This window comes from Rhizoctonia solani, chromosome 14, assembly GCF_016906535.1.
Source record: "Rhizoctonia solani chromosome 14, complete sequence".
Classification (NCBI taxonomy): Eukaryota; Fungi; Basidiomycota; class Agaricomycetes; order Cantharellales; family Ceratobasidiaceae; genus Rhizoctonia; species Rhizoctonia solani.
The window spans coordinates 2059019-2074780 of NC_057383.1; the positions used below are offsets into that span (position 1 = coordinate 2059019).

At 45.1% G+C, this 15762-nt stretch overlaps 5 protein-coding genes across 5 annotated transcripts; 2 read left to right on the forward strand and 3 right to left on the reverse strand.

Annotated features, from left to right (window-relative positions):
• Positions 1–2: 2 nt before the first annotated feature.
• RhiXN_11253 (uncharacterized protein) lies at positions 3–439 on the reverse strand (the record flags this gene model as incomplete). The annotated part of the gene is made up of 3 exons (XM_043331068.1): positions 3–68; positions 124–302; positions 361–439. The coding sequence occupies 3 exons, from the start codon at positions 437–439 to the stop codon at positions 3–5; spliced, it is 324 nt and encodes a 107-aa protein (XP_043186413.1).
• A 1401-nt stretch (positions 440–1840) lies between these two features.
• Positions 1841–2161, reverse strand: RhiXN_11254 (uncharacterized protein; the record flags this gene model as incomplete). Its single annotated transcript, XM_043331069.1, has 3 exons — positions 1841–1918; positions 1968–2032; positions 2083–2161. 3 exons carry the CDS (start codon positions 2159–2161, stop codon positions 1841–1843), a joined length of 222 nt encoding a protein of 73 aa, XP_043186414.1.
• A 230-nt stretch (positions 2162–2391) lies between these two features.
• Positions 2392–3578, forward strand: RhiXN_11255 (uncharacterized protein; the record flags this gene model as incomplete). Its single annotated transcript, XM_043331070.1, has 4 exons — positions 2392–2560; positions 2612–2830; positions 2981–3369; positions 3432–3578. 4 exons carry the CDS (start codon positions 2392–2394, stop codon positions 3576–3578), a joined length of 924 nt encoding a protein of 307 aa, XP_043186415.1.
• Positions 3579–7871: 4293 nt separating this feature from the next.
• Positions 7872–8358, forward strand: RhiXN_11256 (uncharacterized protein; the record flags this gene model as incomplete). The annotated part of the gene is made up of 2 exons (XM_043331071.1): positions 7872–8045; positions 8116–8358. The coding sequence occupies 2 exons, from the start codon at positions 7872–7874 to the stop codon at positions 8356–8358; spliced, it is 417 nt and encodes a 138-aa protein (XP_043186416.1).
• Positions 8359–13454: 5096 nt separating this feature from the next.
• Positions 13455–14492, reverse strand: RhiXN_11257 (Transposable element Tcb2 transposase; the record flags this gene model as incomplete). Its single annotated transcript, XM_043331072.1, has 1 exon — positions 13455–14492. The coding sequence occupies one exon, from the start codon at positions 14490–14492 to the stop codon at positions 13455–13457; it is 1038 nt and encodes a 345-aa protein (XP_043186417.1).
• Positions 14493–15762: the final 1270 nt, after the last annotated feature.

The following is a 15762-nucleotide window of genomic DNA, read 5'->3' on the forward strand; positions in this document are numbered from 1 at the left end:
AATTACTGCTGCGTCTTACGCCTTTTGAAGCCAGCATCCTTGACCTCCCCCTTGCGCTTAGAGATTATCTATTATCATGCATATGAGGTTGCTTTATCATAAAACAGTGAGATTTATCCTTACCAATTCCGGCTGGTCATTCAACACTTTGGAGGCTGGTACCAAACTCTCCCCAGTCTTGTGTGCTTTAGACTTGAGAACAATGCCTGTATAAGGCTTAGCATTGGCCTTGCCACCTAGCGCTGCTTTCTTTGCTGCAACAACAGCTAACATCTCATCGATAGATGTTTCGTTCTTGATTGCTATGGACAATAATGGGTTTGAGCAATTAGACGTTATTTAACAGAGACCCGTATTCACCAGTCATATGTTCTCCCTTGGATGTCCCATGAGTGGGAAGAGGGTCATCAGCCAAGGGAATATCTTTGAGCTCGGGCATATTCAAGTGGGTTGCAAGGAGACGTGGAGGTTCAACATCAACGCGGGCGTTGATTTTATACCCTAAAGATACCGGTTCCCTGGATCCAGGCGTCTTCTAGGGGGCAGGCTACATTTGGATTGGTAACAGAGTTGTGACGTACTGGTGCAAAAACTGTATTGGAATTGCAAACAATAGTCGGAATCTATATCACGTAATCCAAGTATCTTGTTGATGCAAATCAAGGCCTTCAATCAATTTTTAGCATACGCGCATAGCTGTATATGCACTGAGCTGTATTAATGAAAAGGAGCCATCAACAAATCACCACAAAAATGTCAAGGTTAAGGGTGTACATCTGTTTTCATACCGTAGACATAGGACTTGCCAAAGGATGGATATGTGAGCTGGTTGGGCAGAAAGGATGTACTTGGTACGGATTGACAAATTGGGAAGGCTGTTGCAAGCCGCTGTGACTCCACCATTGTTGCGCAAACTTTGGTGGCTTGTATTATACTGCTACTTATAGCTCGATTGGAATGTTAAAGATCGTTCTTGAGTTGCCAAATGCCCAATATCGAGTTTATACCAAGTAGTTTGCTACTTTTGCAAGTGTGGTACCATTGATAGGCCCTTTTTCTTGAACAATTGCCCTCAAATCCTGCCCACTGAGGACGAAAATTACATGCCGTGCATGCTACAAGCACGGCCCAGTCTTTTCATTGATAAGTTTCAGCGCGCATTGCCAAGCTATTAAGAGGTTAATGCCTTGCTTGAAGCAATAGCCAGGGTACGTATTTTGGCTGCTTACTCTCAAAAGTATTTGCGCGTGAAACAATTGAGCAAAACAAAGCTCTACGGGCAGCATGGAAAGCTCAATGGAGGTTGTCGCAGGAGATGATCATTTCACTAAGTGAGAGCTTCCTTGCGCTTGTTCTACACATTAAATTGACTAGAGCTGTGCTACAAGGAAATGAGATATATACACAAGTATGTTTATCAAGGGCAAAGCAACAAGATATATAGTATGCACATTTGAGTCACAAAAAATGGTCCACAGGACCAGTCCTATCAATCTATGCATAACTATAAAATAAACTACTGTCAAGCAATATGCAAACGGCTGTAATTATTTCATTTTATAAAAGGTCCAATGACAAGCAAAGCATGGTATGCCAAGAACCTTGTTGTTTGATTTAGCTTAACTTGTTTGCGCGGGTGGCCTAAATGGCGGAGAGTACTTCATTGAAGTTGTTGTAGATTTTATATTCAATTGGGCTGGGAGTATTGGCTCATACCCCTGCTACAAGGTTTGCTCTTAGTCTGTCAATCGTGGGGAAACAATGGCCGCTTTATAAATAAGTACATAGATCATAACATGATTGTTTACTAAAAAAACGCCTAACAGCAGCAGCAATTATCCTACTGTTGGGATGTGGTAGACGTCTTTTCAAAACTTAATGCCTCCAAAACTCCATCTTTATTGGAGAAGGAAGCTGTCTATGAGCTTTATGAGTGGCGGTGTTAAATAGGCAAAAATCACTACTACCATGTAAACCTCTCTACACTGAATGCCTGTTGTGTCCTTCACAGCAACCTCCTTGAAAACACGCACTTTGCAAAGACAATCAGCCATGATATACACAGGTGTGCATTGAGCTCACTCAGTTTGCCAGTAAATTGAGACTTGGGCTCTCCTGGCTTGGGAGTGTCACTTAAGGCAAGCTCTTCCAAGGATGGCATGGTGGCAAGTTGAAGAAAGGGTATATTTAATGTAAGAACACTCATGTTTATGTATCCTCTGGGCCGGAGCCATAACCGGATCACAGGGTCCATTACGGTTTTAAGACTTTGCCTACCCTTAACCACGTGCAAGGTATATATGCCAGATTTTAAAAGCAGAATAAGAGTTTTGATCCAGGGGCAAATTTCACAACCTCCCTCCATTCCATCTAACGCTACAGCATACAATAATGCATCCCTCCTGCCGGCGTTATCCATTGCCTGCACGCCCAGTCCGTGAACCAGGTACCCAGCCGAGGACAGTTGTACAATGGGGTTCATCCTATCAGCAGGGCGTGCATAACTTTGCGTTCAAGCACGAGTTGGCAGCTGCTCTTCTTGAAAGGCGTAACTGCTGTAGTGAGTGGGTTACATGTGCATTGACAGCAGCTTCAACTGATATTCTGGTAGATGTACTGGCGCGCATTGCCAATCATTTTGCATTTGTAAATGCAGGCACGTTTGACATGGTTTGCCTGCGGGATGACAATGATCTACATCACTTTGGCCCAATTGAGATGCTTGCATATATCGCGCCTCTCAACTGTGGCCGTCGCAGAGGCTGTAGGTACCTCTCGGGTCATACACCTCTTTACCGGCGCAGTCATCCCCATGTCTGGTGGCTAGAAGGTGAGTTTGCTTGAGTGAAAGTCAAATGGCCACTCAGCCGGGAGTCTATGGTGATCTTGAATCATCCGTGAGTGCTTTTACCTTGTTAGAAAGTTTGGTTTCTCACAAGTAGAGCATACATATGCATTGTCTAACTTAGTTTTGATGAAGTCTGGATTTACGGCAAAGAATCAAACACCATGTACATGCTTCAACACCCCAACCCAGCGTACAAGCCAATTTATATGGAGACTGTACAAGACTGGAATAATGGCCCTCCCGGAGAGTCAAGTAAGCTCAAGCTATTCCAGTCTGTAGACCTCAGTGCGCCACGCCCTCATTGGATGAGCCCATGGGTGTTCAAAATGCTGCTCCTTGAAACCCGCTTGATTGTGCAAGGAACGTCCTACCCTTTGGAGGGGACCGATGATGAACAAGATGCGGATGGAGTGAGTGATGCCGGGTCACTTGTTGACCATGTTAATGAGCATCAAGTTCCTACCTCATCATCGTGGGATTGGGACTTGCCTTCCTCCGCTCAGGAAAGGGAGGATCTACCGGTAAGTATATACTCGATCTTGTGATCTAATTCATGCTAAGCACTTGGCAACTCATGTGCCAGGAGGCAGAGGATACGTACGTCCCTAGCCCCCTGTTTACTGAACAGGAATCCAACAATGGTGCAGGATGGAGTCCTGTTTTCACCGGTGACAATGATGACGTGGGCAGCGTTGCAACTGGTTCGCCGTTGTTTACCGAGGAGGATTGAAAAATAAATAAATAAGGAAAGCAGAGCTTCATTAATCATTCCTCTCACTGGAAGCTGTGGACGTTAATTATCGCCAATAATTGTCAATATATTGCATTTTTCTTTAATCTTTTTTTTTCTTGCAAGACCTTTTGCGCAATTGTTGCAATTTATTGGCAAGAATAGAGAGGAATTCTTATATGAATATATAGCGGCTGTACCCATGGTTCTTGGTTGTTTCAGGTCTCCTAGCACTGGTAGTCAGTGCAAGTAGCGTGGGCGTTGATATATTACATGCAGGACTAATGAATGTACGCTAAGGCCATAGGTGGCAAACTTACACGTACTCTCTTGGCTTGAGGTTTTCAATGTTCATGCACATCAGATTTTGATCAAACTGTAATACCATGTCAAACTATTAAATTGGCGCAGCTGTTCTTGAAAAGGTGGCGTCACCATGGACAAGTGTTCAGGTTGTAGAGGGAAAAGTCTTGGAAAACTTTTGGAAATATTGTGTTTTTCCTGTGATCACTGATCTGTTTGCTGTCATACTTGGAGCTTATGTATATATAGCACATATGCATGTGCCCACTAATTTATAGCCCAATTGGTGATGGCAACCTGAGACCAAGTTTACTGTCCGCCGGACAGTCTCAGGGTCCATTATGTTGAACCTGGACAATCTCCCTGGTATCTGCATTTTATGTGCTCATAATTTGTGTATAGACCCATGTACCAAGTGACAACCCACTGGCAAACTCTCAGGAAGATTGGCAATGGTCACCCTGGGGCCAAGTTTACTGTCCGCCGGACAGTCTCAGGGTCCATTATGTTGAACCTGGACAATCTCCCTGGTTTCTGCATTTTATGTGCTCATTTTCTGTATCTAGACCTTTGTGTTTAGTGATAATCTACTGGAAAACTCTCAGGAAGATTGGTGGTGGTAACCCTTGACCAAGTTTGCTGTCCGCCGGACAGTCTCAGGGTCCATTATGTTGAACCTGGATGATCTCCCTGGTTTCTGCATTCTATATGCTCATAATTTGTGTGTAGACCCATGTACCAAGTGATGACCTACTGGAAAACTCTCAGGAAGATTGGTGATGGTCACCCTGGGGCCAAGTTTACTGTCCACCAGACAGTCTCAGGGTCCATAATGTTAAACTAGACTATCTCCCTGGTTTCTATATCTTATATCCTCATTCTCTGTGTATAGACCTATATATCAGGTTATTACAAAGTAGTAGGTTGGTGGTAGGTTGAACCAAACTAGACTGCAGGGTGGCCCAAGCTACACTGCAGGGTGAACTGTGAGATGGCACAGGGTGGGAACCAGGTGGACACAACCCACATATGGTGTTAGGGTGGATTATAGGGAAAGCATCAGCCCTCCTACAAAAAGTTGCGTACTTTACACACAGCAATACCACCATCCCCTAAGTTAGGGTGAGTCATGTGACAACTGACCACTCATCCCACACAGAATTGCGTACAACATGCAGAAGTATAGCACCATGGTCAATGTTAGGGTGAGTCACATGATCAATGATTACTCCTTGTACTCACAGTTGCGTACCAAGTACGCAGCTATATGACCCACAATCATGTTAGGGTGAGTCACATGACCACCCATCACTCTACTCATGCAGAGTTGCGTACTTGGTACGCAACTATATCACACACAATTGTGTTAGGGTGAGTCACATGACCACCCACCGCTCTACTCATGCAGGGTTGCGTACGCAACTATATTGCACACAGTTATGTTAGGGTGAGTCACGTGACCATCCACTGCTCTACTCATGCAGAGTTGCGTACTTGGTATGCAACTATACCACCCACAGTTATGTGAGGGTGAGTCACATGACCACCCACTGCTCTACTCATGCGGAGTTGCGTATGCAACTATAGCGCACACAGTTATGTTAGGGTGAGTCATGTGACCCTCCACCGCACTACTCATGGAGAGTTGCGTACTTGGTACGCAACTATACCACCCACAGTTATGTTAGGGTGAGTCACGTGACCATCCACCGCTCTACTTGTGCAGAGTTGCGTACTTGGTACGCAACTATACCACCCACAGTTATATTAGGGTGAATCATGTGACCATCCACTGCACTACTCATGCAGAGATGCGTACTTGGTATGCAACTATATCACACACAATTGTGTTAGGGTGAGTCACATGACCATCCACCGCACTACTCATGCAGAGTTGCGTACCAAGTACGCAACTATATCACACACAACTGTGCTAGGGTGAGTCATGTGACCCTCCACCGCACTACTCATGGAGAGTTGCGTACCAAGTACGCAACTATACCACCCACAGTTATGTTAGGGTGAGTCACATGACCACCCACCACTCTACTTGTGCAGAGTTGCGTACCAAGTACGCAACTATACCACCCACAGTTATGTTAGGGTGAGTCATGTGACCCTCCACCGCACTACTCATGCAGAATTGCGTACTTGGTACGCAACTATACCACACACAACTGTGTTAGGGTGAGTCACGTGGCCATCCACCGCTCTACTCATGTAGAGTTGCGTACCAAGTACGCAACTATATCACACACAATTGTGTTAGGGTGAGTCACGTGACCACCCAGCACACTACTCATGCAGAGTTGCGTACTTGGTACGCAACTATACCACCCACAGTTATGTGAGGGTGAGTCACATGACCACCCACTGCTCTACTCATGCGGAGTTGTGTGCGCAACTATACCGCACACAGTTATGTTAGGGTGAGTCATGTGACCCTCCACCACACTACTCATGGAGAGTTGCGTACCAAGTACGCAACTATACCACCCACAGTTATGTTGGGGTGAATCATGTGACCACCCACCACACTACTCACGCAGAGATGCGTACTTGGTACGCAACTATATCACACACAATTGTGTTAGGGTGAGTCACGTGACCATCCACCGCACTACTCATGCAGAGTTGCGTACTTGGTACGCAACTATACCACCCACAGTTATGTGAGGGTGAGTCACATGACCACCCACCACTCTACTTGTGCAGAGTTGCGTACTAAGTACGCAACTATATCACACACAATTGTGTTAGGGTGAGTCACGTGACCATCCACTGCACTACTCATGCAGAGTTGCGTACCAAGTACGCAACTATACCACACACAACTGTGTTAGGGTGAGTCACGTGACCATCCACCGCTCTACTCATGTAGAGTTGCGTACCAAGTACGCAACTATAGCGCACACAGTTATGTTAGGGTGAGTCATGTGACCCTCCACCGCACTACTCATGGAGAGTTGCGTACTTGGTACGCAACTATACCACCCACAGTTATGTTAGGGTGAGTCATGTGACCCTCCACTGCACTACTCATGCAGAGTTGCGTACCAAGTACGCAACTATATCACACACAACTGTGTTAGGGTGAGTCATGTGACCACCCACCGCTCTACTCATGTTGAGTTGCATACTTGGTACGCAACTATACCACCCACAGCTACATTAGGGTGAGTCACATGACCATCCACCACTCTACTTGTGCAGAGTTGCGTACTTGGTACGCAACTATACCAGCCACAGTTATGTTAGGGTGAATCATGTGACCCTCCACTGCACTACTCATGCAGAGTTGCGTACTTGGTACGCAACTATACCACACACAACTGTGTTAGGGTGAGTCACATGACCATCCACTGCTCTACTCATGTAGAGTTGCGTACCAAGTACGCAACTATATCACACACAGTTATGTTAGGGTGAATCATGTGACCATCCACCGCTCTACTCATGTAGAGTTGCGTACCAAGTACGCAACTATATCACACACAATTGTGTTAGGGTGAGTCACGTGACCACCCACTGCACTGCTCATGCAGAGTTGCATACTTGGTACGCAACTATACCACCCACAGTTATGTGAGGGAGGACCCCCAATTATCCTGGGGGAGGCTTCTTTGGCTTCCAGATATCACGTGCAGGTCCACTCTCTGGGTGATTGTTTTTCTTGGTGCTAACACCGTCAAACAATCAATTTTGATTGTGATGGTATTCAACTCGCGTTGTTGTTTGGGAGTTAGGTAGCGTTCCTGGTACATTTAGCTACTGTATTTACTAGTCTAAATTAAAATCAATTGTTCTCATCCTCTGTTTTGAGTTTGAAGTCCCAGGTATATGCGCTTGCATTTTGTTCAGGATTACTAAGGCTCGGGGAACTTCTGTTGTCTTCCCATGCCAAAAAATTTAGCTGTTCTTAGCGTATTGCATGATCATTGTTAGAGTTGGAGCTCGTTTGCAATCATCCTTAAAACTTGTACACATACTATGGCAAGTTTAGGCAAACTATCCGCGCGTAATATCATTTGGCCTGGGAAGGATATAATCAAACGGAATAGCGCGCTGTCCGCCCCTAGTACTTTCTTAGATTTACTCCCTGCCTTTGATACTCCGGGTCTTTTGTCTGGATTCTGTCGGAAAAACAGCTTGTACTTGGGAGAGGTAAGTCTTGTTTCAATCGTATATGGACAAGTTCAAACTGAATATTATAGTTATGGCTATATACATCAAGGAGGGTGGATACAATGGGATGAACCTATGGGTCCCCCAAACCAACCATCTCGGCCATATCTCATATGTCGCCGTCCAAATCTATCAGAAGATTGGATTGCGGGCCAAGTACCAGGCTATACATCTTGGTCGGCCAATGGAGATCCCCTACTACCAACTGGTACCAACAAATGAGCTCTTGATGCGCGTCGGCATTGTAAACACACCAGGCTCGGAAACTGAGGACGTGGAGTTGAAGGATTAGGTTATTACAAAGTAGTAGGTTGGTGGTAGGTTGAACCAAGCTACACTGCAGGGTGAACTGTGAGATGGCACAGGGTGGGAACCAGGTGGACACAACCCACATATGGTGTTAGGGTGGATTATAGGGAAAGCATCAGCCCTCCTACAAAAAGTTGCGTACTTTACACACAGCAATACCACCATCCCCTAAGTTAGGGTGAGTCATGTGACAACTGACCACCCATCCCACACAGAATTGCGTACCACATGCAGAAGTATAGCACCATGGTCAATGTTAGGGTGAGTCACATGATCAATGATTACTCCTTGTACTCACAGTTGCGTACCAAGTACGCAGCTATATGACCCACAATCATGTTAGGGTGAGTCACATGACCACCCATCACTCTACTCATGCAGAGTTGCGTACTTGGTACGCAACTATACCACCCACAGTTATGTTAGGGTGAATCACGTGACCACCCACCACTCTACTCATGCAGAGTTGCGTACTTGGTACGCAACTATATCACACACAATGGTGTTAGGGTGAGTCACATGACCACCACTGCCCTACTCATGCAGAGTTGCGTACTTGGTACGCAACTATATCACACACAGTTGTGTTAGGGTGAGTCACGTGACCATCCACCACTCTACTCATGTAGAGTTGCGTACCAAGTACGCAACTATATCACACACAACTGTGTTAGGGTGAGTCACATGACCACCCACTGCTCTACTTGTGCAGAGTTGCGTACCAAGTACGCAACTATACCATCCACAGTTATGTTAGGGTGAATCACGTGACCATCCACCGCTTTATTCATGCAGAGTTGCGTACCAAGTACGCAACTATACCACCCACAGTTATGTTAGGGTGAGTCACATGACCACCCACTGCTCTACTCATGCAGAGTTGCGTACTTGGCACGCAACTGTACCACCCACAGTTATGTTAGGGTGAGTCACATGACCACCCACCGCACTACTCATGCAGAGTTGCATACTTGGTACGCAACTATATCACACACAGTTGTGTTAGGGTGAGTCACGTGACCATCCACCACTCTACTCATGTAGAGTTGCGTACTTGGTACGCAACTATATCACACACAACTGTGTTAGGGTGAGTCACATGACCACCCACCGCACTACTCATGCAGAGTTGCGTACTTGGTACGCAACTATACCACCCACAGTTATGTTAGGGTGAGTCACATGACCACCCACCACTCTACTTGTGCAGAGTTGCGTACTTGGTACGCAACTATACCATCCACAGTTATGTTAGGGTGAATCACGTGACCATCCACCGCTCTACTCATGCAGAGTTGCGTACCAAGTACGCAACTATACCACCCACAGTTATGTTAGGGTGAGTCACATGACCACCACCGCTCTACTCATGCAGAGTTGCGTACTTGGTACGCAACTATATCACACACAATGGTGTTAGGGTGAGTCACATGACCACCCACCGCACTACTCATGCAGAGTTGCGTACTTGGTACGCAACTATACCACCCACAGTTATGTTAGGGTGAGTCACGTGACCATCCACCGCTCTACTCATGCAGACTTGCGTACTTGGTACGCAACTATATCACACACAATGGTGTTAGGGTGAGTCACATGACCACCCACCGCTCTACTCATGCAGAGTTGCGTACCAAGTACGCAACTATATCACACACAACTGTGTTAGGGTGAGTCACATGACCACCCACCACTCTACTCATGCAGAGTTGTGTACCAAGTACGCAACTATACCATCCACAGTTATGTTAGGGTGAATCACGTGACCACCCACCGCTCTACTCATGCAGAGTTGCGTACTTGGTACGCAACTATATCACACACAATGGTGTTAGGGTGAGTCACATGACCACCCACCGCACTACTCATGCAGAGTTGCGTACTTGGTACGCAACTATACCACCCACAGTTATGTTAGGGTGAGTCACATGACCACCCACTGCTCTACCCCCTACTATTTTTTAAGGATGTACTAGCACTGTCCCCCCTTTGATTGTTTTATGCAAAATGTCTCTTGACGTTTTGCAGCTAAGCTTACAACTTTGAGAACCCAGTATGTGATAGCCAGATGTCTCAAAAACCTTACATGTAGCTCTATAATTATTTTTAATCACAACATTGCGTGTACTCAACAAAACATTTGACCTATCTTGTTTGACCCACCTATGAACGCACCCTCAGTCTGGTGATCCAACAACACAGAAGATTAGCCACTGCTGACCAAGCATGAAACAATCAACAAGCGCACCAGTTTGCAAGAACAGCAACTGACTTGGGATCTTTGATTATGTACATAGATTTGCAAAATCACTAATATATACAGATAATATTACTACATACAAACACACTGGCTACAGCTGAGGTGGGAGTGTGCGTTTGGTCACCATCACTGGCACTTGCTCAATAGCTTTGTGGTTGTGATCAACCGTGGGGCCGGTTCAACAAGGGCAAGTAACGCAAAAGAGATTAGAATATTGAGGGAGAGGAACTTGTTGAGTGTGTTCATAGCAAGCATACAAGAATCTAGGAACAGTCAGATCATTGCCACTGAGTCACAGACAAAAAACAAGTTTATCTTTGTTGTCATCATACTTGTTGTCTGAGTCTCTGCGGCGCTGCAATACTTGACAGGGGTAAGGAGTTATGTTGCTGCGGTTACATAGCACATATATATATATATATATTCAATGGCTCAAGAGGCGCATACATCAAGTCTCATGCACAGAATAGATTCGGGAGTATATGTGCAATTTATTTTGATTATGATTTCAGAAACAAAGTCTATTTTACATGGACCATTCCTTATGGAAAGGTAATAATTGAGGTCCAAGCACTGGCACAGCCTAGTAGTGTTGCGTATGAGCCAAGTTGAGCCAAGCCAAGCCAACTTGCTTGTGCTAGAGTAAGCAGGCTCGTGGTTACTTGGTGTGATGATTAAGCAATTTGTGCCCTGGCTTGTGTGATGGGTCCATTCCGTTGGGTTATACATATATTCAGCCTGGTTTGGTACGGTGCATGCACAATACATAAGATGATAATGAGGCTTAAGTTAGTATGTACATGGAATCAATAACTTCCAACTATTCTTCATTCTTGCAAGTCATGCTCTCAAACAGATGAGAGACACAATCAAAACCATTGGGCTTGATCTCAATCCCAGTCTCTGTAACACCGTCCAGACGGTCTCTGCGGTGCCAACGCAACGTGTGCTTCAAAACTTGCAGATATTCAACGTTCGAAGCAGAGAAGCAAGTTCTCTGAGCAGTTACAGTCAACTTGCTTGACAAGAATACTCGTTTAGACAATACAGACAAGCCTTGCGCAAGGAGGACATTCATCGCAATCTAGTACAGTATTGGGTGTGTATACTGATGATTCTGCCAATAAATAATAAACTTGGCTCCCCCTTTTATTTTTATACGTTTTTACCACCATTTTAATTCAAAATACATAACATATTGAGCTCAGTGAAACTTGGCAGAAACCCAGCAAAAATGCAACGCAAAGGTACTTTGCACCTCATCCCAATTGCCTTCCAGCCTATCATACTATTGCAATGTGCTAAATTCAACAATCCCAACCGTTCCCCAAACTTGATCCTTGGAGACAGAGCTGTAGAGATACCATGTATATAGTAGTAAATACAAGAAGGATCTGGAATGTACTGGAACATGCATGTAATTGAGTCAAGCAACAATACCTAGTCATATACTAGATGACTTGACTATAATGTAAAGGTATAAATACGGGTGCACTCGACCGTATAGTACTTCATCCTCTCTTTCTCTATTCACACTACTGTCTTTACTATTGTTTTGTATTGATATAACTCTACTTACAAACTTATTCTTTCTACAAGAGCAAAAAAAAAGGCGCATTTATTCTTTTCCTTGGCTATATCCGCATTCAAACAAACTCCGTACAACTACACCCATTGGCAAGTGTTTGCTCATGCCAATACTGTCTATCTATGGTATACATCAGGTAAGCAAAATACCAAGCCAGACCCTCAATCATCACCCGGTTGCCCTGAATCAACCCCACCTGATCCCAGCTTGTGAACCTTATTCTGCAAGGTAAGCCGAGTGCAAATTGCCCACCCTTGGCCTCAGATGCAACACTACAGCCTAGCACAGCTGCTGCCGTACGGGCCAAATCCGTCCTGTCCCAACGGACCAATTTAGGACAAGGAATTTAGAAGAAATTCTTATGGAAACGCACCCATTCTATTACATTGGGTACGTTTCTGTAAGGGATTTAGAATGGTTGAGCCTCTCTAAAGTGCTCATTTAGAGGTGAGGCCCAGCCCGGATGCAGTGTGCACCATGGAACTCAATGTGAAATGTGTTGGATACAGATCTAGATGCTGAAGGAGGGGTGTTCTAGATATCTGGACCACCTATTCAGCAGGGGTCAACCCCCTCCCCCCTGCTATTTATTAAGTATCTATTTAGCTATGAGATAACACTTGATTGCGCTGATAAGATAACATCCCGCCAATCTCTTACCTTATTGGGATGTTGCTGACTTAAGGCAATTGTATATATTTGTCAAATAATCATTATTTATTGTCTAAGACACGGGATAGGGGCCATTGTCAACAAATAGCAAGCACCCCTATTGCTCCAACCAACTATCACATATGTTTGGCTGCAATGTCTAGCATAAGTCCTTTGTCTATCTCCAATGCAACTTGCGGCCGGAAAGGCAAAGATTGTGCCTCCACTCCATCTAAGCCACCCTTGACTTCCGCACCAAGCAAGGTGGATGTACTACATATATATACACTAGCTCGCAAAAATATTGCAACACGTGACCTCACGCACTTGCAATGGCCGCGACGCACGACTTAGCGGGTTTTGTGCTTAGGTCCAATAATAAATATATTTTACTAGAACTTACGGACGTAACCGCAAAGTTTGAAGTCATTCGGTGGCCATGTTGTAAAGATATGGGTTACACAAGTTTTCAGGTGTTGCATTTATTTTGCAAATTCCTGTTGGATTAGCGCTACCTCAAGCAAGATAGATTCGTTACACCAAAACACACTATATAAACAGGCTCAAAAACATATAGAAATTAATAATGTGTGTTTCCACCTTTTGCAACAATAAGCTCATCTAACCTACGAGGCATAGAATCATACAATTGATTAATGAAATCCATGGGGATGCAATTCCACTCCTCCTTGAGCATAGTGTACAACTCCTTTGTATTTTGAGGGGGTGGGCTGCGTAAGTGCACCTGACGATCCAAATAGTCCCAGACATGTTCAATTATGTTCATATCGGGGCTATTGGAGGGCCAGGGGAAGGTCAAAAGTGATTTGTTGGCAAGCCATTTGGTTGTGTGTTTGGCAGTGTGCTTGGGATCGTTGTCATGTTGAAAGAGAACACTGCGTTTTGAGAGGTGGTAGTTGGCAAGGGTCCCAAGAAGTTCCTCTTCAAGTATCTGGGTGTATACGCGAGCCGTCATGCGGCCCTCAATGAGATGAAGACGCCCGGGACCATTCCGGGTGATGCACCCCCATACCATCACACTTCCCCCGCCGTGTTCGACCATTTTTTGAGTGTAACGGGGGTCGTACTCTTGCCCTTGACGTCTCCAAACATAACGGCGGCCGTCTGACCCAAAAAGGTTGAATTTTGATTCATCAGAGAATATGACCCGGCGCCAATCACGTTCCAACCAGGCTGCATGGTCTGTAGCCCATGCCAAACGGCCCCGTCGGTGACGAGAATTGAGGAAGGGGACACGACGGCGAGCATAAGCATAAATACCAAGTTTGCGGAGGCAACGCCGGACTGTATCGGCGGAAACTTCCGGGAAATATTCCCGTTGGATCTTTGCCACGCTTGACCCCCGAGTGCGAGCCATCTGAAGCATGGCAAATCGCGCATCTGCATGCTTCAAAACGCGTGGGCGACCAGCCTTGGAGTTACTTGAGTAGAAACTACGCGTTTTACAATAACGCTTGCAGATGCGGCTGATTGTTGAGGGGTGAATACGGATATTGTGAAGCTGGAGGAATTGATGGGCAATTTTGTAAATAGAAGCCCCATTCTCACGAAGAGCGACAATTTGGGCTCGAGTTTTGGGCAAGAGGTGAGGGGCCATCAGAAGAGAAGTAGATAATAAAAAAATCCCAAGGAATTTAGGTGTTTGCAAGGAGCAAACGTGGATGTTGTTGGGGGGTCGTGTGTTTTGCTTGGTAATCAGCAAAATAAATGCAACACCTTAGAAATTGTATCGCCCATATCTTATTAGAATAGCGGTAGAAGTGCTTCAAAATACATAACGAGCTGCGATACTACTATACGGACAACTTTTATTATTGGACCTAAGCACAAAACCCGCAAAGTCGTGCGTCGCGGCCATTGCAAGTGTGTGAGGTCACGTGTTGCAATATTTTTGCGAGCTAGTGTACAACTTCAATGGCCCAAGAGGTGTTTGTATTAGGTCCCATGCATAGAATCAATATTTCAATTATGATTTTATAAGTAAAGTCTATTTTACATGGACCATTCCTTACAGAAAGGCAATACATGAAGTCCAAGCGCTAGCACAGCCTCCGCCGTGCGGGCCAAGTCTGTCCCGTCCTGACAGAACAATTTAGGACAACAAATTTAGAAGAAATCCTTACAGAAACGTACCCATTGGCTGCCTTTCTGTAACAATTTTAGAATGTCCCGGACGTTCTAAAAGTCAGTTTAGAAATGAGGCCCAGTCCAGATGCAGATCACACCGTGGAACTTGGTGTGGAATGCGCTTGGACGCAGATTTGGATATTGGAGGGGGGGTTTTAAACATCTAAAATCTTTTTTTAGAGAGGGGGGGTATCTCCCCCTTTTATTTTGTAAAGCACGTATCAAGCTTTAGAATGGAACAAGATCAAGCTGATAAGATAAGGCCCTGAAGATTTGTAACCAAATTGGTAGTTTGGCGCTTTGCAGTGACTGCATATATTCCAACAGTAATTACAATATATTAGAGACAGGGGGTAGGGGTGGTGCAAACAAAAAGCAGCCTCCTCTGTGCTCAGTCCTCTGCGCTCTCCCACCTGTACAAACTTGCTCCCCACTCACCGCTTCAATATGCCTGCTGAGAACGCATGATCCAACCCCAGGCCCTTGCAGAAAGGCAAGGGCCACGCCAATGCGCCTCTTGAGCCCAAGTGTCCTCTTCATAGTCAAAGCATTTAAGGGAGTTCATTGTACCAAGTTATTCAATTATATCCTTGAGCTGTTATACAGCCCTTTGTATACTTTTGTAGCTTCATATATGACGTATGATAACATATGCCCACATACACTGGATAATTGGGGCGGACTTGGTACAGGAGTAAAATTAAATTCAATTAAAAATTTACTTTTAGAACGCAATTTCT